The 23,369-nt window shown below is 55.6% G+C and overlaps 1 protein-coding gene across 1 annotated transcript; it reads right to left on the bottom strand.

Moving 5' to 3' along the window:
• Positions 1-3,120: 3,120 nt before the first annotated feature.
• MAP1S (microtubule associated protein 1S) lies at positions 3,121-21,205 on the bottom strand. Its single transcript, XM_029917477.1, has 7 exons — positions 21,084-21,205; positions 19,707-19,808; positions 18,191-18,273; positions 17,078-17,218; positions 14,060-16,412; positions 5,668-5,903; positions 3,121-4,820 (listed from the first exon to the last, which is right to left on the bottom strand). The coding sequence occupies exons 1-7, from the start codon at positions 21,202-21,204 to the stop codon at positions 4,665-4,667; spliced, it is 3,192 nt and encodes a 1,063-aa protein (XP_029773337.1). The 5' UTR covers position 21,205; the 3' UTR covers positions 3,121-4,664.
• Positions 21,206-23,369: the final 2,164 nt, after the last annotated feature.

Raw genomic sequence — 23,369 nt, 5'->3', positions numbered from 1 at the left:
GAAATCTCTATTATTTGCTCATTTTGTCAGGTCTATTTGGCTCTTCTACAAATGCCTTGCTCTTTGGTTCACACTTCAGGACGAAATACATTGATTTTGGTTTTGACAACGCTGATGCTGGAAGTCTCTGCTGCCTTCATGTCCGCTGGCTCCCCCCATGTGGACATGTTGAGTTTCAATGCCACAATACAGTTCCTGGGATGTGACTGGGGGAGTTCTTCTAATGTTTATTTTTGAAAGAGAGAGACAAAATGCAAGTGTGGGAGGGGCAAAGACAGAGGGAGACACAGAATCTGAAGCAGACTGCAGGCTCTGAGCGGTCAGTGCAGAGCCTGATGCACGGCTCGAACTCACAGACCGTGAATCATGACCTGAGTTGAAGTCAGAAGCTTAACCAACTGAGCCACCCAGGTGCCCCGTGACTGGGGAAGTTCTTCAGGGCTGGGGTTGAAGGCTCAACCAGCAGACCTCAAAGGTCACCACCACCCTGGATGACTTTAAGCCATTTTGTCTACGGCCTCCAGACACCCAGATACTGCTTTGCAGACTTAAGTGAGGTCACCAATCACTGGACTAGATTCTACCTCCCTCTTCCTCCCAATAGACCGGCCAGACATAACGGAGTTTCCTTTCCATTCCTGGGAAGATCTTATTTTGATTGTGACGTCACCCTTTGAGGTCTTGGTTTAACAGACCAACCATCTTGAAAAGTCTGTGAAAACGGAAGCCCAAATCCACCCTGCCTAATGCAAAATCTGCCTCCCTTCTGGGACTCCAGCCTCTGCCAACATTCTGGCCTCTGACACTCCTCAGTCTCTGCCTGCTCACTGACACGTTAATCAAGATTTAACTTTTTTTTACCCAGCAGTTTTCATTGGTTTTCTTGGAGGATCAGCCTGAGAATCTAGTCTACTATGTGGTCAAAAGCAGAAGTTTATAAAATTTCTTTCTTTTTTCACCTGAAGCTTTTATTAAGAAAAATTTTTATGTTTTTATTTATTATCGAGACAGAGAGAAAAAGAGCATGAGCAGGGAAGGGCAGAGAGGGAGGGAGACACAGAATCCGAAGCAGGCTCCAGGCCCTGAGCTGTCAGCACAGAGCCCGACGCAGGGCTCGAACCCACGAACATGAGATCATGGCCTGAGCCGAAGTTGGATGCTTAACCGACTGAGCCACCCAGGCGCCCCTAAAGGTTTTAAGTAATCTCAACATCCAATGTGGGGCTAGAACTCACAACCCCAAGATAAAGAGTCACATTCTTTACCAACCGAGCCAGCCAGGCGCCCCTCTATCATTTCTTATACATGTGTTTGGGCCCCCTCTGGGGGGATTCTAGGACTCCAAGAGGAATGAGCATGTGAAAACAGCTGGGAATTTAAGAAGAGAAAAAAATAAAATTAAGGAGAAAAAACTTGTCAAGGAACTATTTAGACACACAACTGTACCCATGAAAATAGCCAGGAGACAGCCAGAAAAGCTGGTGATAGATTAGAGCAGATGTAGAAACAGACGCAGACACGCCGGGGTCTTATTCAGGGAGGAGGGAGCCTTGCAAACCCGCACCAGGCCTGGGACAACCGGCTGGCCCTTGGGGCTGGGGCAAGCCCTCCCTCTCTCTTCATCCCCAAATAAGTCCTGGGTGGATAAAAATAAAAGCTAAAATTATAAACACAGAGTAAAAACCATGGGAGATCTTGTGCTGGCGGTGAGAAAGGCCTCTCCAGCACAAAAGAAAGATATTTAAAGATTGTGGTTTGAAAGCCATGAAAATAAAGTGTTTACAGAAAAACTATAAAATTGAAAGATCTGGGGGGAAAAAAACCTCACTGCACAAGAGCTGAATGGTTAAAACAGTAGATCTTTCGTGTTTTTTTTTAAGCACAATTAAAAACCTTTTAACATTTCTTGAAAAAGCAGAGTTGTTGGGGTGCCTGGGTGGCTCAGTCTTAAGCGGCCGACTTCACTCAGGTCATGATCTCATGGTTCGTGGGTTCGAGCCCCGTGTCTGGCTCTGTGCTGACAGCTTAGATCCCAGAGTCTGTTTCAGATTCTGTGTGTCCTTCTCTGTCCTTCCCTTGCTTGCACTCTGTCTCTGTCTCTCAAAAATAAACAAATATTAAAAAAATTTAAAAAAAAACCAGTTATGTATGTATCAGTGATTTTAAAAAACACATGTAATAAAACGGAGCAGCTAATTAAACAGTACCAATGGGAAACCCTCCCTGGTGATAGAAGGAATGAAGAGAGAACAGGAGGCGGCACCTGTCAGGCACCAGTCTGGCCAAAATGACGCACCGGCCAGGGTTGCCAGGGTTACCAACAGCAGCCCACCCTTAACCTGACAACAGGAAAACGGCCGGCCGGCCGTAACCCCGCATGCGTGGCTCTGCTCCGCATGCCCCTCGGGGCTGGGTGCGCTCCTGCTCCCGATCACAGCACTTCCGCTTTCCCAGTTCACAGCCGTGACCGGAGGGTACAGCGACAACAAAGTGAGGGCAGGGTCGCAGACCCAGGTCCCAGGCTCTGGGCAGCTCCCCAGACGCCTGCCGCATCTGTCCCCGGGCTGGGTGCGCATTGACCGTGGCCGCGGCATCACCCGCAGCGCCCTCGTGGGTCCTGTCCCCGTGGGTGCCGGTCCTCTTTGAGTCCGCCTGCCCTTCCTGACCGCCCGGCCTTGCCCAGTCCTGACATCCCACACGAAGACAGTGGGACGGCGGCTGGGCGGCTGCCACATGAAGTAGTCGGATTCCGCAAGCCCACCCTCTGTAGGTGGACAGGTCCCTGTGTGCCGCCGCCCCAATGGCTCCAGGCCCCCTGTGGTGCGAACCCAGTTTGTTTCTACAGGAATGGGGGAGGGGCTCCTCCGGGCTCCTCCTTTTAGAGGTGTTGGTTGATTTTGATAACTGGCCTTCTGGGCCACTTGGGTCCCCCCCCCCCCCAAACCCCTTTAAACTGCCACTGGGAGGTTTTAAGTTCACCAATAAACTACAAGCCCTGAAAACCTGAGGCCCGCACCCTGGATCCAGTAAGAGCAGAGGCCCCGCCTGAGTTAACAGGCAGTTAGTCTCAGTCCCCCTCCCCGCTGGCCGGGTAGCCCTGGGGGCGCTGGACAGGTCTTGTAAGTGAGAAATATTTTTTTCAGTTTCCCGATGGTTGTCTGGCGGAAGGGCGTCTTGTCATCAGAACCACAGGGCCCATCCAGCCACGGCACTGGCCGTTGATGCTGAGACCCACGAGTGCAAACCCCGCCCCCTAATTTCCTATGTGTCAGCCCAGTTCCCCAAGGCCATGGGGTTTGTGGGGGGCGCTTTGGGAGATCCTTAGGTAGTGGAGCTCACCGGGTGGGGTCCCGTTACAGGGTTGGTGCTGCCTAAGGAGGGGCCATGAGAGGACGTGTCCCCACATCCCTCCTTCCCCACACGAGGGCACAGCCAGAGGGCAGGGGCCCAGCAGACCCGACAGCGCCAGCACCCTGGTCCCAGCCCTCCAGCCTCTAGAGCCGCAGGCAGGAGGTGTCTGTCGTGGGAGCCGCCTTGTCGCCCACAGCAGCCCGGCCGCACCCAGCCAGGGCCCGTCACGGCCAGAGGAAGCCGTCTGCACCGGGACACCTACGCAGCCACACACAGGGACTCAGGCCACCGCGCCCAGGGGAGCGAGCCATGCCGACTGGCTCAGAGCCTCTTAGGGACCGTCACAAAGTCCCACACACAACAGTTCGTCCATGCCGTTCCGGAGGCCCAGCTCTGAAATCAAGGTGTCCGCAGAGTCGGTTCCTTCAGAAAGTTCTGGGGGAGGATCACTCCGCACCAGCTTCTGGGGCTCCAGCGTTCCTCGGCTGTGGCCCCATTAGCCCATCACCCCAGTCTCTGCCTCCATCTCCATGCGGCCTTCCCCTCTGTGTCACCTCCTCTAAAGACACCAGTCACTGGATTTAGGGCCCATCCAGAAATCTCAGGACCCTTTACTTAACTGCATCTGAAAATCCCTTCCTGCAGACACGGTCACACTCACAGATTTCAGGTGTCAGGACTCAGACATACGCTCTTTGGGGCGCCATTCGACCCAGGATGTGTGCCGTCTCACCTAATGTCCTATTTAGGTGTCTCCGAGCGTGCAGGGAGCAGGGAAGGGGTGCTCCAGGAATTGAGGTTTTGTAATCTCTGGGTTTGATTCTCCTTTAAGACCTCCCCGTAGCGTGTGATCTCCTGCCTTGTAACAGAGATTCTGTAGCTCTGGAGCACAGAGCCCGGGGTCCCATCTCACCTGGTCCCTCTCACATGGTGTGGGTCCAGCTCTTGGGCGCCCCAGCTTCCCCGCTGGTAAAATCAGCACCCCACATTTGCTGGCTCAGGCTGGAGGGCCACGGTCAGCAGCGAGCCCCAGCTGCCAGTGGTCATTACCAGAAAGGCACACCCTCCCCGGGGCTCGGGTCTTCCCCTTGGCGACATGGAGGCCAGAGGACGCCTGACCTGGGGGCTACTGGGGGTTCCTCCCCAAACCAGAGGCCGACACAGCGGTGATGACTGTCCCAGACGCTGCCAAGTCTGCCGCCAGCAGAAGGAACTGAGGCCGCAGCCGGTGGAGTACCTGGTTTATTTCTGATGCAGGTGAGTCTCAGGACTGGGGCGGGTGCCGGGCGAGGGGATGGGCGTCGGGGCCAGAGCTAGAACTCGACCTTGCAGGCAGGGAAGGCCTCGTCCTGCATGGACACGGTGCTGTTACTGCCCAGCACGGTGATGCCCAGTGCCTGGTGCCGAGCGTGCGTCTCCTCGTACCACTCATGCATCGCCACCGAATCGAAGGTGGGGATCAGGGTCACCTGTGGGGGGACAGATAGACTGACGGTGAGTGGGAACACCTCCGAGCACTGGGCCCAGCCGCCCTGCTCCATTCCCGGTGTCTGAGACCCTTCTTCTCTGACTGCATTTGCTCTGCTTCCCTTCGCTCTTGCCTGGTGTCTGCAGCTGGCGGACAGCCCTTCCCTGAGGCCCTTTCTTGTCCCCACGGCACCCAAAGGACCCTCTCACAACACAGGAGGCCAGGCCTTTCTCTGGCTCCTCCATTGCACACCTAAGCTTGCTCTAACTCCACCCGATGCCCAGGACTCTCCCTCCTGGCTCTCAACAAGCTAGGGGGGTGGGGGACAGGGGCCATGCATGCTCCCTGAAAGGCTGGCTGTGGGCCCCTCCCACACCAAATGGGTGGCCAGGGACCCGGAAGCTCTTTCTTCAACCCAGACGTGCCTTGCCCTTCAAGGACGTGCTCCCCGGCTTCCTTGGGGGACAACCCCAGTCCACAGGACCAACTCGGCTTTCACAGCCACACAGACCCCTCGCTTATTTGTCCTGGCCAATTCTCATGACCGGGATGGTTAAAAGCCCAGGGGTCAGGGACGGGGATCACACCAGTCCTGCCCCACACCCTCACCCGGCTCCCTCACACAGACGACGTGGACAACAGGGGACAGAGTCCTGAGAGCTGGTGGAGCTTCTGAACTTGCTTTCCTTTCCGTGGCCTTGGGGACACAGCTCAATCTGAGCCCCAGTCCCTCTTCTGTGGGTAGGTGAAGGTCAAGACCTCACAGGACTACATTCAACGGGAACACACCAGGGAGGCGTGTGGCCCGACCTTCTGCCAAGTCTGAGGTCCCAGGGGGGGTCACGCACCTGGAGGTCTCGGTCCCATTGCTGCTTGCCAGCCAGTAGCGCGTCCAGGACAGCCCGCATGCCCTCCTCCCTGCGCTGGTCCTGGCCGCTGATGACGTAGCAGAGCGCCCGCACCCGTCGGAAGAACTCCTCGTCCACCAGCCGGGCGCTGCGCCCACCGGGCAGGTAGGCCAGGTCGAGGTAGACAGGGGAGCCAGGGGGGGCTGCTGACCCACCTGGCCGGCTACCCGCTGGCCCTGGGGGCAAGAAGGAAGGAGTCAGTCCTGAGCTCCTGGGGCCCAGGGCCTGGGCAGGGGCTCTCACCTCTGCCTACATCTCTCCAAGTGGCTCCGTCCGCAGGGGGAGGCCTGATCTCACCAGCTCACAGTTGACAAGCTCCCCGTGCCATGGGCAGTTAGTTACTCAGCAAACCCTGCAGAGACCCCTGGCCACATCCTCGGTGCCCAGACCCTCCCTGGCTGGTCCCTGGACACAGACATACCCAGGGCCAGAGCTAAGAAGGGTAGGAGGGGGCAATCAGGGAGGACTTCCAGAAAGAGGGGGTTTTAGAGCTGAAGCTCCCAAAGCAGCCAGTATCTAGAACAATCTGCTGCTTCTGCAGCCTCCGTCTGCTCGATTACTCATGGGGCATTTATCGAGCCCTCCTTGGCTTCAGTCACTGGGGACGTGCCAGTGACTGAGACAGACAAAAATCTCTGCCCCCAAGGGCAGCGGGGCGGCAGAGTGGGTGTGGGAGGGACAGAATTGCAAGAGGAGGCCCGAAGTGGCACTGCTTTCAGAGCCTCACCCATGGCCCTGAACTCAGAGCCTATGCAAAGGGGAATGAGCCCCCCCATCCCGGGCAAGTGTCTCATAATCATAGTCAACTAACTGAGGACAAGCCTGGATCTGAGGCACAGGAGACTGGCCAGAGGCCTAACATCACTGGCCAGCAAACACTGCCCGGCTCCGGGGGTGGACACAGAGGGCCGCCGCGGCATTGGCGGAGCGAACGACTCCCCTAGCTTTGGGCAGGCGGCATCCCCCCCATAGCGGGGAACAGGGGTGGTGAGCATTTTGAGACTCGGGAAGAGACCACCGCCATGACCATGATAAGCATGAGGGAGAGGGGAGCAGCAGAGGGGGAACGACAAAGAGAAGATGAGGGGAAAGGGGCAGGGGAGGCAGGCGGAGGCCGCAGGGCAGGAGGACAGGGCGGGGCAGGGACTGGCAGCGCCTGCCTCTGTAAAGGCAGTTTTACCAGAAGGCCCCTTCAGTTCCACGCAGAGCTGCTGCTCTGTGGCACGGGGTCACGGTGCTGGGACAGACAGCATCTGGCCTGCAAAGCTGGGATGTTCACCCTCTGGCTCCTTTTAGGACACAGTCTACTGACACTAGCAAAGGATCAGTCTGTCCGAGGCAGCGAGAGGAGAAGACCCCAAGTGGCCAAAGGCCCCAGCAGACAGGGCCTCAGATGACTCCCAGCCTCGGCCAGGGGACTGGGTGGCCGCCTTGTTAAAGCTCACGCCCACCAGGTCCCTCTCCTGAAAGCGCCCAAGAAGGATTAGGGGTGGCAGCTCAGGGGCACTGAGGCTGGGGACCAAAGACAAGCCCCGGGGCGAGAGAAGCCTGGAATATCGGTCAGCTTCCGGAGGACAGGGCCACCAAGGCACCTGGAACAGGCGAGCAAGCACTCAGGGACACCGGCTCAAGTCAGCATCACCGCCAGCTGTCACGGGAGCTTCCCCACCACCCCGGCACTTCCAGGCCGGCAGTGCCCTCCGCGGCGGTCACCGAGCCCTGGGACACGGCAGGGACGAGCTGAGATGAGCTGGGGTTTGGTGCCAGGACCCAGCGCAGCCACGGGAAGGGGAATTAGCTAGTAATCGTTCATACTGAGGGTGCACTGGAGTATTGTGCTCTAGCAGCACGCGTGACAGACTGAACTCGGAGGGAGGACTCGGGGATGACGGTGAGGCAGAAAGCACTAGAAGTCTGTCTCTCCATCCACACAGCAGGCGTGCTGGCCACGTCTCCTGGACTTCCAGCAGATCCAAAGGACGGAGCCTTTTTTCCTCTTTTTCTCCCCTGTACCCTCCCCCTCCCCCACTTCATTTTTCACTTTTTCTCCTTTTAAGGAGCCACACGTGTAAGGACTAAGCCCTTCAAAAGCCCCTGCACTGAATCACTACATTGTACACCTGAACTGACATAGCTGGTAACTATACTGGAATTGACATTAACACTTAATAAAAAATCAAAGCCACTGCATATATGGGAGATTTAGGAAAATCACACACGCCCAGGGAATGGTGCAGGCTCCGTGAGGCTTTGATACGGCCCTCAGTTTCCACCTCGGACCGATCCCAGCACAGAAGCAGCACATGATAATTAAACACAGAAGCCACACAAACCTTCCCCTGGGGAAGGGGGAGATTCGGATCTCCGGAGTTAGCGCGTTACTCAACTCAAATGTCCAGTTTTCAACAACAACAGCAGCAAAAATCACAAGGCGTACACAGCAACAGGAAAAGGAGAGCCCAACGTAAGAAAAATCACCAGAAACCACCCCCGAGGAAGGCCAGACAGTGGGCTTACTGGGCAAAAACGTTACAACGACGGTCTTACTGATGCTCACAGAAAGGAGGACGTGCAAGAAAACACGGCGTGAATAAAACAGGAACAGCACTGAGGACAGAGAAAACAGAACGACAGGCCGCAAAGAAATTCCGCAGCTGCAAAGGACACTAGCTGAGATGAAACGTTCCCCAGAGGAATTCAGTGCATGATGGGAACAGTGACTTCCGAGAGGACAATGGCAATTCTCAAGTCCGAGGGACGGGGAGAAAGCAGGAAGACCGAAGAAAGTGGACGCCGCCGAGAGGGCCAACACACACAGGTGGAGTCCCAGGAGGAGAGAGAGGGGCAGAACGATTATTTGAAGAAATAATCCCCAAACTTCCCATATCTGATGAAAGGCGATCTAGGAAACACCTAAGAAGCTCACAAATTCCAAGTCGGATGACCGCAGAGACACACTGCAGAAAGAGAAGCTCTTTGAGAGAAAACAGATAAAAGGAAAGTTTCTACGTATAAATGCCTATATTAAAAAAGTGTATCTCCATCCAACAACCTAACTTTTAACCTAAGGAACCAGGGGGAAAAAAAGTAAATCCAAAGCTAACAGAGAAAAGGAAATGATTAAGATTAGAGCAGAGGATTTTAAAAATTGAGAACAGTGGGGCACCTGTGGGGGGCTCAGTCGGTTAAGCATCTGACTTCGGCTCAGGTCATGATCTCACGGTTCGTGGGTTTGAGCCCCGCATCGGACTCAGAGCCTGGAGTCTGTCTTCGGATTCGGTGTCTCCCTCTCTCTAATCCTCCCCTGCTCACGCGATCTTTCTCTCTCTCAAAAATAAATAAGAACATTAAAAAATAATTTTTTAACTAAATAAATAAAAATTGAGAACAGAAAAACACAAAAGAACCAACAAAACCACGAGTTGGTCCTTTAAAGAGATTAACAAACCCAAGAGCTGTTTAGCTAGACTAAGAGAGAAGACCCGAATTGATAAGGTCAGAAATAAGAGGGGGACGCCACGACCTACTCTACAGACATAAAAAGCATTTCGAGAGCACTGTGAACATCTGTGCAACCGAGAAACCACACAACCTAGAAGAAACGGACAAACGCCCAGAAACACAACACCCACCAAGACTGAATCACAAAAACAGAAAAGCTAGGGGCGCCTGGGTGGCTCAGTCGCTTAAGCGTCTGACTTTGGCTCAGGTCATGATCTCACGGTTCATGGGTTCGAGACCCACATCGGGCTCTGTGCTGACAGCTAGCTCAGACCTGGAGCCTGCTTTGGATTCTGTATCTCCCTCTCTCTCTGACCCTCCCCTGCTCCTGCTGTCTCTCTCTGCCTCTCAAAAATGAAAAAAAAAAAAAAAAACAAAAAACCAACAACAAAAAAAGACACAGAAAAGCTAAATAGATCTATTGTTAGTAAGGAGATTGAATCAGTAATCAAAACCCTCCTGAGCTTCATTAAGTTTCTACCAAACGTTTAAAGAAGAACAAACTGTCTACGGCCATACCACCCTGAACACGCCCGATCTCGTCTAAGGAACAAACTTTGACCCCTCTCCAACTTTACCAAAAATACTGAAGAGAAAGGAACGTGTCCTAACTCGTTCTAGGAGGCCATCATTGCCCTGATACCAAGTCAAAGACACTATGAAGAAAAGAAAACTACAGGCCAATATCCCTTATGAACCGTGAAGCAAAAATCTTCAACAAATATTAGCAGGACAAATTCAGCAGCATGTTAAAAGGATCAGACACTGTGATCAGTCAGAATCCCTGGGATGCAGGGATGGCTCAACATATGAAAAATCAATATAGCCACACAGTGGGTGTAGAGATTACTTAAAAATGAAATCTTAAAATTTTTTTAAATGTTTATTTATTTTTGAGAGAGAGTGTGAGAGGGAGAGGGGCAGAGACAGAAGGAGACATAGAATCTGAAACAGGCTCAAGGCTTCTGTCAGCACAGAGCCTGATGCAGAGCTTGAACTCATGGACCTGAGATCATGACCTGAGCTAAAGTTGGACACCTAACTGACTGAGCCACCTAGACGTTCCAAAAAATGAACTCTTAAAATAAAGTATGTATATATATGGGATACATATGTGTGTGTGTGTGTGTGTGTGTGTGTGTGTGTGTGTGGCTGGCTAGTGACTCTTGAGCCCAGCATTGTGAGTTTGAGCCCACACTGGGTGTAGAGATTTACTTAAAAAATAGTCTTAAAAAGAAAAGAAAAATCAACCCAATGTACCACATTAACAGAATGAATAAAACACAACCATTTCAATTGTTGTAAAAAAGGCATTTGAAAAAATTCAACCCTCTTTTATGATACAAACCCTCAACAAATTATGAATAGCATGAAACTGCCTCAACGTAATATAAGCCATACATGAAAAATCCACAGCTCACATCATACAAGCTTTTTTTCTAAGAGCAGGAACAAGGCAAGAATGTTGGCTTTTGCCACTTCTAGTTCACACAGTACTAGAAGTGCTAGCCTGAGCAATCAGGCAAGAAAAAGAAAAAATATCTACATTAGAAAAGAAAAACTTAAACTTATCTCTGATCACAGATGATATGCTCTTATGTGTAGAAAACTCTAAAGTTAAGTGCACATGTGCGCGCGTACACACACAAAGACACACACACACACACACAGACATCTGTTAGAATAATCAGATTCAGCCAAGTAGCTGGATACAAAACCAACACACACAGATCAGTTATGCTTCTACATGCTAATAGGGAACAACTTGAAAAGGACACTAAGAAAATAATTCTATTTACAACAGCATCAAAAAAAGAATAAAATACTTAGAATTAATTTAACCACGAAAATAAAATATGCAAAAACTACAAAACACTGCTGAAAGAAATGAAAGAAGACATAAAAATGCACACAAAAGACATTCCATATTTGTGGATTGGAAGACTTAATACCCACCGAGCTGTTGACACTACCTGAAGCAAACTACAGATTCACTGTTGTCACGATCAAAGTGCCAGGGATGATTTTTTGCAGAAATAGAAAAACCTATCCTAAAACTCATATGGAATCTCAAGAAATTCCAGAAGGCAAGACAATGTTGAAAAACAAAGCTGGAGGACTCACACTTCCTGATTTATAAACTTATGACAAAGGGACAATAATCAGTCAAGACTGTGGTTTTGACATAAAGACAGTCACAAAAGAGGCCAATGGAACAGAAAGTCCAGAAATAAACTCTCACATATGTGGTGAAATGATTTCTGACAAGGATGCCAAGACCATCGGTGGGAAAAGGACAGTCTTTGCAACCAATGGTGCTGGGAAAATTGGAGGTCTACACGCAAAAGGATGAAATCGAACCCTTATTTAACACCACAGACAAAAATTAACTCAATTTATCATGGAACAAAACGTGAGAGCTAAAACCATAAAACTCTTAGAAAAAGCAAAAGCTGGGGCGCCTGGGTGGTTCAGTCGCTTAAGCGTCTGACTTCAGCTCAGGTCATGATCTCACAGTTCGTGATCTCACAGTTCGTGAGTTCGGGCCCTGCGCTGGGCTCTAAGCTGACAGCTCAGAGCCTGAAGCCTCCTTCAGATTCTGAGTCTCCCTCTCTCTGCTCCTCCCCTGCTCATGCTCTCTGTCTCTCAATAATAAATAAAAACATTAAAAAAAAAAGGCCAAAGCTTCACAAAATTGATTTGGCAATGATTTTTTGGATGTGACAAAAAAAGCACAGGCAGAAAAAAAAGCCGAACTGGATTTTATGATGATTACAAACTTCTGTGCAAAGAACATGATCAACAGAATAGAAAGGCAATCGCATAGAATGGGGAAAAAAAATACTTGCAAATCATATACCTGATCAAGGGTTAACATCCACAACATATACAGAACTCTCATAACCCAACAACAAAAAGACCACCTGATTCAAAAAGGGGCGAAAGACCTGAACAGACGTTTCTCCAAAAAAGATACACAAATAGGCCGACAGCACATGAAACGTAACATCTCTAATTAGGGAAATGCAAATCAAAACCACCCTAAGAGATCACCTCACACCCATCAGGTGGCTACTGTCAAAAAGAACAAGTATTGGGGCACCTGGGTGGCTCAGTTGGTTAAGCCTCTGGCTTCGGCTCAGGTCAGATCTCACGTTCGTGGGTTCGAGCCCCGCGTTGGGCTCTGTGCTGACAGCTAGCTCAGAGCCTGGAGCCTGCTTCTGGTTCTGTGTCTCCTTCTCTCTCTGCCCCTCCCCCTCTCATGCTCTGTCTCTCTCTGTATCAAAAATAAATGAAACATTTAAAAAAAAAAAAAGAACAAGTATTGGCGAGGATGTGGAAAAACTGGAACTTTTCTGCACTGCTGGTGGGAACGCAGAACGGTGCAGCCACAGTCGAAAACTGTGGAGGTTCCTCAAAAAAAAAAAAAAAATTATTATGTGATCCAGCAATCCCACTTCTGAGAATATACCCCAGAGAGTTGAAAGTAAGATCTCTAACAGAAATGTGTCCAATCCTGTTCATCTCAGCGTTATTCAACAGTAGCCAAGAGGCAGAAGTAACTCAAGGGTCCATCAATGGGTGAATGGAAAAACGAAATATGGCCCATCAGTGCAACGCAGTATTATACAGCCTTAAAAAGGAAGGAGATTCTTAAAAATGAAGAAAAGGGGAAGAAAGTTACGACACAGACTACAACATGGATGAACCACGGAGTCGTTATACTAGGTGAAAGAAAACAGCCACAAAACATAAACGCAGTAGGACTTCTCTTGCAGGAGGTCCCTAGGAGTCAGATTCATAGAAACAGGAAGTAGAACCAGAGGGGGCCAGGGATTGGGAGAAGAGGAATGGAATCTCGTTTTTAATGGGGACAGAGTTTCGGTTTTGCAAGATAAAGGAGTCCTGGAGACGGACTGGTGCGTCTGGTTGCACAGCGATGTTAAAGCCATCGAAAAGGTGCACTTAGAAAACAACTAAGGTGGCAAAAGTCCTGTCAGCGAGATTTCATCACCGTTAAGGAAAACTGGGGAAAGAGCTGTGATAGCAGCTGCCTGAGACCGCTATTCTCTAAAAGGTCTGACTGGGCAGCCCTGGCTGGCGTCTGGGGACTTGGGTTTCAGAAAGGTTCCTGCTCCGCAGTGACACGGGTGGCTCACCGCGCCTGTTTGTTCTGTAGAGGTGTCCCGCTGGACACCCGTTTTGCCCTGAGGAGTCTGGGATTTTGGTAGGTGTCAGGCAGAGGGTGCCAAAGTGGCCCGCCCCCAGCAGACACCCTGGGCACTCAGTCTCTAGCAAGCGTCCCTGGTAGACGCCACTCCGTATGTGTTGTCACGGCTCGCTGCTCAGGCATTAAGCACACGGGGGACCACGCTGGGAGATGACTCTACAAGGCTGTGCCTGGGCCCCACCCCCCCGGTACCCCCTCCCCACGTCTCTTCTCTTCTGTATCGTTTTGCTCCAACACAGCAGAGCCGGAGCCAGACTACGACCGAGTCCCAAGTCCTGACTGCAACACCGAACCTGGTGGCGGTGGGCTTGCTTGCAATCTCCACGCAAATGGGTTAAATATATACTATTAAAATTAACTTCCCGTTTTTACTTGCTGTGGCACTAGCGACTTCATGCCGCCCACTTTATGCTTCCGCAGGCGGCACTGCCCGAATGCCTTGGAAATGTAAGCACCTAAACAGTGAGCCAGAGCTGCCATTTTATAAGAGAATCCGATGCCCAGAGAGGGTGGCAGGTGTGGCTGAGGCCACACAGCAAAGAGGGAACAAAGATTTAGGCCTGGAATGCCCCTGTGGGACTCCAGCTCCTGGATACTTACCAGATGGGCCCCGAGTGGTTGTCTTGGGGACTGAGGACTTTCTGGACAGGGGTGCCCGACCCCCCTTGTCACTAGGCTCGCTCCGGGTGCCTAGGGGCCGAGCGGCCCGGTCTCCGCCAGCCAGTCCCTTGGTTTTGGTCGTGGTCGCAGGGGCAGCTTTGGAGGTGGCAGTGCTGGGAGTAGGGCGGACCAGGGACTTCCGGGTGCGGCCAAGACCCTCTGCAGGCCGGGCCTGCTCAGGGGGCAGCATCTCGGGGTCCACCATGCAGATGCTGGGCGGGGTGGGCAGTGGCGGAGGGAACTTGAGGGGCTCGGGGAGCGGGTCGCGGCGAGGGACCCCCAAGCCCTCCATGTCTTCGTCGGAGTCTGCGACGCCGGGGGCAGCTGGCAGGGGGTCTGAGTCAGACAGGGTGGGCAGGGACTCGCTAACGGAGGTGGGAGGCGTCTCCTCGGCCCCAGGAGCGCCCGCCCGCTCCTGGGACCGAGCACTGCTCTCGGAGCTGCCTGGAGACGCGGGTGCGGGTGCCATGGGCACAGCCTTCCGGTGCTCAAACTCGCAGGGCGACACCAGGCACAAGTCCACGTCGTGAGGGGAGGCCGATCGCCGGACTCGCGGGCCACGGAGCGGGAGGCTCAGCCCAGCCTCGCCGGCGGCGGCAGGTGGCGGCGGCAGCACCTGCTCGAAGGAGACGGACAGGGACTCGTCCACCTCCGTGGAGTGCGGGGACCCGACCTCGGCAGGCAGTGAAGGCGTGGTGACCGTGGGCGAGGCATCGGGCGCAGCCTCCCCGCCCCGCAGCGGGCTCAGCGACAGCCGCCCGCTGCTCTCCGCCGGGCCCTGGGGGGCTCCGGGAGGAGAGGGTGTGCGCGGCCGGGGGGTGCTGGCACCCAGCAGTAGCTCTAGGTTCTCCGCCAAGGCGCCACTGCCGTCCTCTGTGGCGGGGCTCGGGCCCAGCTCCAGGCTGCTCTCGGGGCTTGGCGTGGCCGCCAGCTGGGGGCCGGGGGAGCCGCAGGCCTCGGTGGGTGGGCTGGCCTCCCCACACCGGAAGCTGGGCGGGCTACAGGGCCGTTCCTCCGCCGGGGGGATGCCTGGCTGTGGGTTCTCGGCCGCTCGGCGGGGCCTGGGGGCGGCCTGGGCGCCCGCCTTCTTCACACTCCCCGAAGCAGAGGCTGTCCGGCGGACGTCCCGGGGTTGGGACGACCGGGGGACGCTCGGTTTGGGGTCCCTCTTCACCTCGCGGGGGAGCCTGGCTTCTCTCTCAGCCCTGCGGGGGGCCTCGACCCGAGGAGGTGGCTCCTTGCGGGTCGCTGCAGGGCGCTCCTGGGCAGGCCGGGACGGTGCTGCAGCCCGGCCATCTCTTCTCAGGCTGTCCCGGGAGCCCACGCTCTCCCTGCTCCCTGCGCGCCGCGGCCCCGCCAGGTCCTGGGGGGTCACCACCGGCTCTCGCAGGAAGCCCAGGTGCTGCAGGCGCACCAGGCCGTCCAGGAGGCGGGCGGGCGGCGTGCAGCCCGGGAACAGCACGCGCACCACCTTCTCGGTGGGGCCCGCGGGGTGCCACACCAGCAGGGCGCACACGGAGGCTGGCTCGGCGCCGGCGGCGGGCGGGTGCAGCACGTACATGTCCAGGCGGCCCACACCCATCTTCTGGAAGAGCACGGTGGGCTCAGCCGGCAGCGGCCCTCGGTTCAGGGCCAGGGGCGTGATGCCCAGCCGGGCCAAGAGGCTCAGGGCCAGCTCCGCCTCGTCCTCGCCGCTCGCCAGCCGCGAGATGGCCACGCGGGCGTTGAGGAACACGACCCCCAGGTTGGGGGAGATGAGCCTGCGAAGCCGGTCGTCCCCGGAGCCCCCACCGGCCGCCGCCTCGTCCCGCTCGGCCAGCTTGCGCCGCAGGAGGCTGTTGAGGCCCGGGAGGCTGTCGGCACCGGCGTGGGTCACCAGCACAGCATCCACGCGGTCCAGATGGCGCACCAGCTTCCAGAAGCTCGACTTGGGGTTCGAGCCGCCGTTGACCAGCACGGTGAATCCGTTGACTGCGAAGAAGGCGGCATCGCCGAGGCCGCCTGGGAAGACGTAGCAGCAGGGCCGGGCGAGCCTGAGGAAGCCCACGGACGCGGGCGGCTCGAGCAGCTCGAAGGGCGACGGCAGCTCCAGCGACTCCGCCACGTACTCCAGGAACTCACGCAGGCCCGCGGAGGCCGGCAGCCGCACGGGGGGGTTCCACCGCAGCCGGAGGGCACCCTGGAGGTCCAGCCCAGCGGGCGCCAGCCGGGCCCAGTCCCCGAAGCTTGGGCAGGTGATGGTGAGCTCAGGCGGGTCTGCCGGCGGGGGTGTGGACGCCAGAAGATCCCGGATCTATTGGGGGGGGGGGGGATCATGGTTAAGGGGCCCCCTGGAGCCAGGCAACACCCGGTCCCTTGGGAAAACCGGGCAAGCGCCCCTTTCTCGGTCTGGCTTCTCGGGGCTGGGAGAGTCCCCTGGCCGACCCTTGTCACCCTGAGGCCAAAACCCAGCCCTCCCCTTGGTCACAGAGACACAGGATCCTGACTCACCACCTGCTTCCCTCCCCTCCCCTCTCACTCTCCCTGCCCCAAGGCCTTTGCACTTGCTGATCTCATTCTACAGCACAGCTCCCTCCAGGGACACCTTCCTGCTCCCTAGTCTCTTTTTATCGCCTGGTCACTACCTCACTCTCTATAACATAAGAAGGTGGTTTACCAGACGGTTTTGCTCATTTGCCACACCCCGACTAAGGACTGTAGAGGGGATCTAGAAGCTGGGGTGCCCCTTGTGGTCTCTGGGATGTCTGCTGACCTGCAGGCCTAGCCTCAAACCACACACCGTAGTGGGTGAGGGACCTGGGGCCCAGCCACGGGAAGGACGTGTGTCACTGCTTCTACTCCACAGAGGAGGGGGAGGGGTGCAGGGATGGACAGGTCACTAGGGCCACACGTCTCGAAGGGGACGGGCCAGGATTCCAAGCGAGGGGAAGCACGAGGAGCGAGGAGGCAGCGGCTTACCTCTTTGTCCCCGAGGACTTGGAGGAAGTGGCGGGGCGAGAAGCCTCCCGTCTGGAGCAGCAGCTCCCCCGTCTCCTCCAGGCAGGGCCCAGCCAACACCAGCAGCTTATGAGGGGCAGGGTCCAGCAGAAGGTTCCGGAGCTGAGGAAGGGGGAGATCATTAAAGGCCCCACTCTGTGCAGGGACACAGCCTTACACCCTGCTTTGACATGGCTCCCAGCCCCAAATCTGCATATAACCACCAGCACCCCTGTCCCCACCCCAGTACTCAACCTAGAAGCTGGAAGGGTACCCTTAGGGCCTCCTGCTGAGGCCTGCACCCCAGTGAATTCCTGCTGCTCATCCTACAAAGCCAGGCTCCAGTGCCTCCTCTTCCTAGAAGCCTGCCATACCCTTTCTGGACTTCTAGGGCCCACTCTCTCTCTGGCCCAGCCTCAATGCCACGGGGAAGAGGGTATGTGTCCGGCTCTACCTCCTTCAGAGCTCCTTGAGGAAACGTCATGGAGCATCTGTGATCAGAGGAGCCCACCTATTCGAGCGTCTCTAGAGGGGCACATGGGACTCTGGGAGAAGGGGACCAATGGCTACAAACTAGAAGGATTAAGAAGTAATTCAGGGGCTCCAGGGTGGCTCAGTCTGTTAAGCGTCTGACTCTTCATTTCAGTGGACAGCACAGAGCCTGCTTGGGATTCTCTCTCTGTCCCCCTTCCCTGCTTGAGTGCTCACATGTGCACTCGATTGCTCTCTCAAAATAAATAAATAAACTTAAAAAAAGAAAAGTCAATGCAGACAACTCCTGGGCCCCAGCCAGCAAAAGGTACGAGATGCAAACGCCAGCGGAGCCCTGCCTTCCTGCCTCCAGACCTCCCCTGCTCCACTCCCTCCTCCCAGACTCCACTCCTTCCTGACTTCCCCTGCTCCTCCCACCATCGCCCCCGAGGGGGGGGACAAGCTGAAGCAGAGGCCATCTGGGGAGCCTTCCTGAAAGAGGGGGTGAGGCTGCTGGGTGTCAAGAGAACTTCAAACAGCACGAGGTTGGGGACACAGGAAGTCGGGACTCAGGATGGCGCAGGTCCCAGCAGCCCACCCCCTGCAGAGAGGACCAGTCCCTACCTCATCACACAGGGACTTGTCTGATGGGTTCAAGAGGACGAGCGTCTCCAGGGTGTCTCCGCGGTGGTGCAGGCTCCGCTGGCCTGTGGGGGAACCGGGCCCTGTGAGTCTGGGGCTGGGCCTTGTGCGTGGACTCAGGCTGTCCTGGTGTCGAGCCCTGCCTCCCGGTGTGACCCCAGGCAGCCACAAGCCCCTCCAGGACTCTGCCTCCCGGGAACCCCAGCCAGGGGGTCATGTGAGGATCACAGCACAGGTGCAGGGTGGGATGAGGCAAGGACAGGAAACCAGTGCTGGCAGGCCTCACGCTGGAAACAGTGACAACGAGGCCATCACTGCTTATGGGTCCCAATTCATTCCCAGCAGTCAGCCCTCTGGGGCATGTCACTATCACCCCTGAGAGGTAAGGAGCCCGAGCCCAAGGAGGGCCAACGAGGCACACCAGGAAGAGGCCAGGACTGGGCTCCAAGTATCTGAGGATCAGGAAGTGGCGGGTGAGGCCACAGTGAGGGCAGCAAGGGGGAGCACGGGGGACATGGGGGAGGGGAGGCCTCAAGGGCCAGGAAGAGGGGAGTGGGGATGATTCTGGGATCTGAACCCTGGTCTGCCCCCCAGAGCCCAGAGGTTTCAACAAGGGAGCACCAGGCCCCTAGCTGGAGAGGCAAGGACCTTCTGGAGCTGGCCAACCTTTATCAGTGTACCACATGCTTATTATCACATACAGCTACTGCCCCATTCCGGTGGGGAAACCAAGGCAGAGAGAGAGGAAACAGACACCAAGGTCACACAGAACCAATGGGATTTCCAGCCCCTTCCCACCCCTAAATCCTGTGAGGGGTCAGGAAGCCACCAGGAACCGCTAGGACAATGAGGCGAGGGACACTTCCTTCCCCTCCTGCACAGCCTAGAGGTGACTCAACGGGCTGGCTGAAGCAAGAGGGGCTGCGGGCGACACCGGGACCCGCCCAGCAGCCGCTCTGCTCGGTGGGCCATCCTGGGCTGTGTGGGGCTGGCCCAGGCGTCCCAACCCCTTCCTCGATCTTGCTCCTCTCAAAGCTCCCCATCCACCGAGCACCTCCCTTACGGGGGTCACAGCCACAAACCAGACACGGTCCCTGCCGCACGGGGCCCACACTCCACCCTCCAGGCCCCCTCAGCAGCCCCTCACTTTCCAAACATCTTCTCACCTTGCCTGGGCCCTTCCCTCCACTTGACACATCAGCCCAGATGCCTCTCCTCCAAAGAGCCCACTTCCTGGAGGTCTCCCTGGCCCCCACCCCTCAGCTGCCTCATCTGCAAAATGGGGACAAAAATACGCGTTCCTGCCTTGTGTACAGTGGATGACCAAGGGAGGCAGCGCTGGTCAGGGCCCAGCCCTGCTCCACACTTAGACCTCAGCTGTATTATTACTGTTGTTGTTTACAGCCATACCCTACCCCCTCCCCCATGCCCGGCACACAGCTGGCACTCAGAAGGGGAGTGGCTGGGACATGGGGGGTGGGGGGATCTCCAGCCTCACCTTTCACGATGCTGGAGAAGGTGGCAGAATGTCGAGACACGAAAACCTTGAGCTGCTCATCAAGGCTGCAAATGCCAGGGTCGATGTCCCAGGACCGGATGCCTGTTGGCGGGGGCGCCGGAGAGGTGAGGTAGGAAGTCACCTGGGCCCCCCAGCTCCCATAATATTTCAATAACTAGCAGGTGGGAACCATCCCGGCCCCCTCCTCTCAACCTGCCCCCCCTATGCAACAGCCTAGGGACTCAGAACCTCCTAATGTGCCTCTGGCGAGCTGCACCAAGGAACCCAAAGCGTTAACTCGGCATTTTACAAAGACTCACAACATCAACAAAAGAGCCCCCACCTTCCGAACAGTCATCTGGTCCCCTCCATCGTCTCCCCGTCCCCCCCACCCCCCCGACCCCCACCACTGTCTCACAGCCCCTTCTGCCCAGCCAGGAATGTTCCCACCTCCTGACCTTTGCACCAGCTCTTCCTACTCTCAGGAGGTCCTTCCCTCTGCCTCCCCACCCACCCTTCGGGCCCTGAGAGCTTTGCATCCTTCTGAGCACCTCTGACAGCCCGTGACCTTAAAAATTGTCCCATCTCCTCACCCAATCAGACTATTAGCCCTTCAAGGGCAGAGCTGAATCTGTGGTCCCCATGCTAGCCCTGCGCACGGGGCGGTGGGTGAGGGGGCAGGACATGGGCACAGACGACGACATTCCCAAGTACGAAGACTTGTGCACTGCCTTTCCATTTTGCAGGCGCCAGACCGAAGGCCCTGCCCATCTGAATGCGGGAACGAATGCCCTCCAAACACGGCGTGGGGTGCACGACGCTGCGCCAAGTGGCTGCAGGTGAACCTCGCAGGTGCACCTACATGATTCATCTCCCCAGATGCCAAATCCCCTGGGCAGGCTGCGCCCGCCCACACCCCAATTAGCACGCTCCTTGTGGAGCCACGGAAAGTGGGCCCCGGGGCTCTATCCCGGCTCCTCCCTTCAGGACATCCGAGCTGCTAGGACCCGGGGCTTCGAGGCGACCCTCCCCTCGGCGGGCCCACGGGGCAGGAAGCGGAGCCGTCGCCTGTGTTGCCCAATCGCGCGGGTCCCAAAGCCCGGGCCCCTGTCCCGTCCTCGAGCTACAGCCGGGGCGGGGCGGGGCAGCCCAACCCAGGCCCCGGTACCGCTTCCTCCATGGGCGCCCAAGGCCTCTGGCCGAGCCGTACGCCTAAGCCTAACCGTGAGGAAGACCCGGCCTCTGGGCCCCCAGGATCCCGCCGCTGCCGCCGCTGCCGCCCGCCCCCACCCTCATCTCCACCCTCACCCCCACCCTCGGGCCGAGACGCGCGGCCGCGCCCGCCTCTCGCACCCCGCGGCCCCAGGCCAACCCGACCTCGTTCGAGCTCCTCCAGCACGTAAGCAAGCAGCCCCGAGCACCCGCACTCGCCGCCCACCACGAGCAGCAGCGAGCTCGGCGCCTGGGCCGCCCCGGGGCCGGCCGCCGCCGCCGCCATCTTCGCGCTGCACTGACGCTCCGAGCGCCCACCCCCACTGGCCCCGCCCCTTAAAGGGGCCGTACCGGAAGACCTGAAGACCCCGCCCGGAAGCCCCCCTCGCCCCTCGTCAGTAGCCGCTGGACCCTGGAGGTCTCGGAAGCTGGGGACGTGGTTGTCAGACTCCTGGATCTCCCCTTTGGCCACCTCTCCCAAATGATCATTCATTCATCCATCCATCCATTTATTCATTCGACAAGCTTCGACTGCATGCCTACCACGTGTTCTCAGGGAACTCATCACATCACAGTGGGCCTCGTTAGAACCAGGCCCACATGCTCCTCGCTCCCTGGGTCAGGGCTTGAACAGAGAAAAGAGAGGTGTCTTTAAGGGCTTTACGGGCTGTGTAGGAGTTTGCTAGATATGAGTGGTGGGGCAAGAGCATGGAGGCAAGTTAGAGCATGTGCAAAGCTTTAGAGGTGGGAAAGGCCGTCACTGGTTGGGACACATTCCAGAGCACTCCGGGCCCTGCAGCAGCTTAACACCCTTGCCCCTATGTCAGGCATTTTATTCCAGTAGCTCAACGAATAAACCTGTGAGGTAGGCGATGTTATGGTCACTTCAGAGAAGACACAGGCTTGCAGAGATGAAGTCACGAGCCCCTTAAGCAGTAGAACAGAGAGGTGAACCCGGGGGAGTCTGATTCGAGATCCAGCCTGTGGTAGGAACTGCCTGCCTGCCTCATGTCCTCCCCAAACAGTCGCATTCAGCTCTTTTAACTATGGTGGTCACTACTTTTTAAAAAAATCATGTTGCATCAACCTTTTTGACAGTTGCCTGTGCCCAGAGAGGACTGCGCTGTCTCTCTTGGGACTGAGGTCTCCATCTCTGGAGGTGTACAAAACAAATCAAGACAGAAATGAAAGGGCCTGGGAAGCAGGACTGGCCTTCTGCTGCCCTTCATTATCTGGGGTTGGTCAGCCCAACTTCCTCCCTGGTCAGTGTGAAACAGTCACTGGCCACGTGCTGTCTAATGTTCTAGTACTCCACTTCCTCTCTCTCTCTTTTTGGCCTTGGCATACTTCCTCTACCCTAGACCCTGCTTTTTAGCTGCCTCCCCTGTGTCCTGGCTGCCTGTGGCTTCTTGTATTATTGCTCTGAGCAGTAATAGGAATGGGAATGCCTCTGTCAGGTGCTATCTCCCCTACTAGGCTGGGAGCTCCTTGGAGGCCAGGTCAGGCAGAGGCCTCTCTTGAGCCCTGGCCTTTTGTAGGACAATATTGAATATCCTGGAAATGTGTGATAATGGCTTGTGGAATGGGAGTGAAAGCCCATTTATCCATCATTCATTTATTCCTTCATGTGTATTGATTGACCCAGGACCTTCTGACTGAAGTCTATGCTCTTCCTTCTGCCCAAAGCTGTGAAATTATGGTTGTTGCTATTAATTCTAGTTTGTCTTGAAGGGCCCTGAAGTGTGAGGATGTGTCTTCACTAGGATGTCTGATTCAGGAGGAAAGTTCTCCCCACAGACTCTGGGGGCTGATACTCTGAGCATTCTGGAGTCCTGAGGTTTTTTTGTCTCATGTGTCATCCAGGCTGGGGACCCCTCGTATGGGGAATGTGGGAAGCAACTCCCAGAGATGAAGCATCTGGGGGATCATTTCTGAAATCCCAGGCACAAGACTCAGGTCACTGCACTCCTGCCTTTGTCCATACCCAGCTCCATGCCCGTTTCAAGGTCATCAGTCGCTAGAGGGATCAGATAACAGCATTTGTGGCAAAAAATGGAACCCTTAGCCCTCAGGACTGATGGACATTCTCATCTTCTCACCCTGGCAATCCTTTTTTCTCGTTAACATTTTTTTCTTCAGGTTTAACTTTGGCATGGTCAAGTTCACAAATGTCAGAAGTGGAGGTTGACAAGGGTGGTGACACTCTGGTTAGGATCTAGGACGTTCCCAGCTCCTGGCAGTTCTCTGGGCTCTCCAGTTGGTTCTCCCTTCCCCTGCCCTGACCTCTGGCATTATAGGTGACTTTTACCTGGTTTTGAACTTCACATAAATGGGATCACAGAAGATATCCGCTCTTGGAGCTGGCTTCTCTTGTTCCTCATGTTACGGTGAGAAGCTGGCGTCCCTTCTTTTGCTTTCTTTTCTTTTTAATTTTTAATGTGTATTTATTTG

Source organism: Suricata suricatta, chromosome 12 (genome assembly GCF_006229205.1).
Source record: "Suricata suricatta isolate VVHF042 chromosome 12, meerkat_22Aug2017_6uvM2_HiC, whole genome shotgun sequence".
Lineage (NCBI taxonomy): Eukaryota > Metazoa > Chordata > Mammalia > Carnivora > Herpestidae > Suricata > Suricata suricatta.
This window is presented reverse-complemented; position numbering and strand designations above follow the sequence as displayed.

What these genes read in the sequence shown, in the direction of transcription:
- MAP1S (XM_029917477.1), bottom strand. Translation starts at nt 21,204, where the DNA reads ATGGCGGCGGCGGCGGCCGGCCCCGGGGCGGCCCAGGCGCCGAGCTCG. An exon ending in AAGTCCTCGGGGACAAAGAG is followed by an intron (nt 16,413 to 17,077) that starts GTAAGCCGCTGC and finishes CCCCCCCAATAG; the next exon opens with ATCCGGGATCTTCTGGCGTC. An exon ending in AATGGGACCGAGACCTCCAG is followed by an intron (nt 4,821 to 5,667) that starts GTGCGTGACCCC and finishes GTCCCCCCACAG; the next exon opens with GTGACCCTGATCCCCACCTT.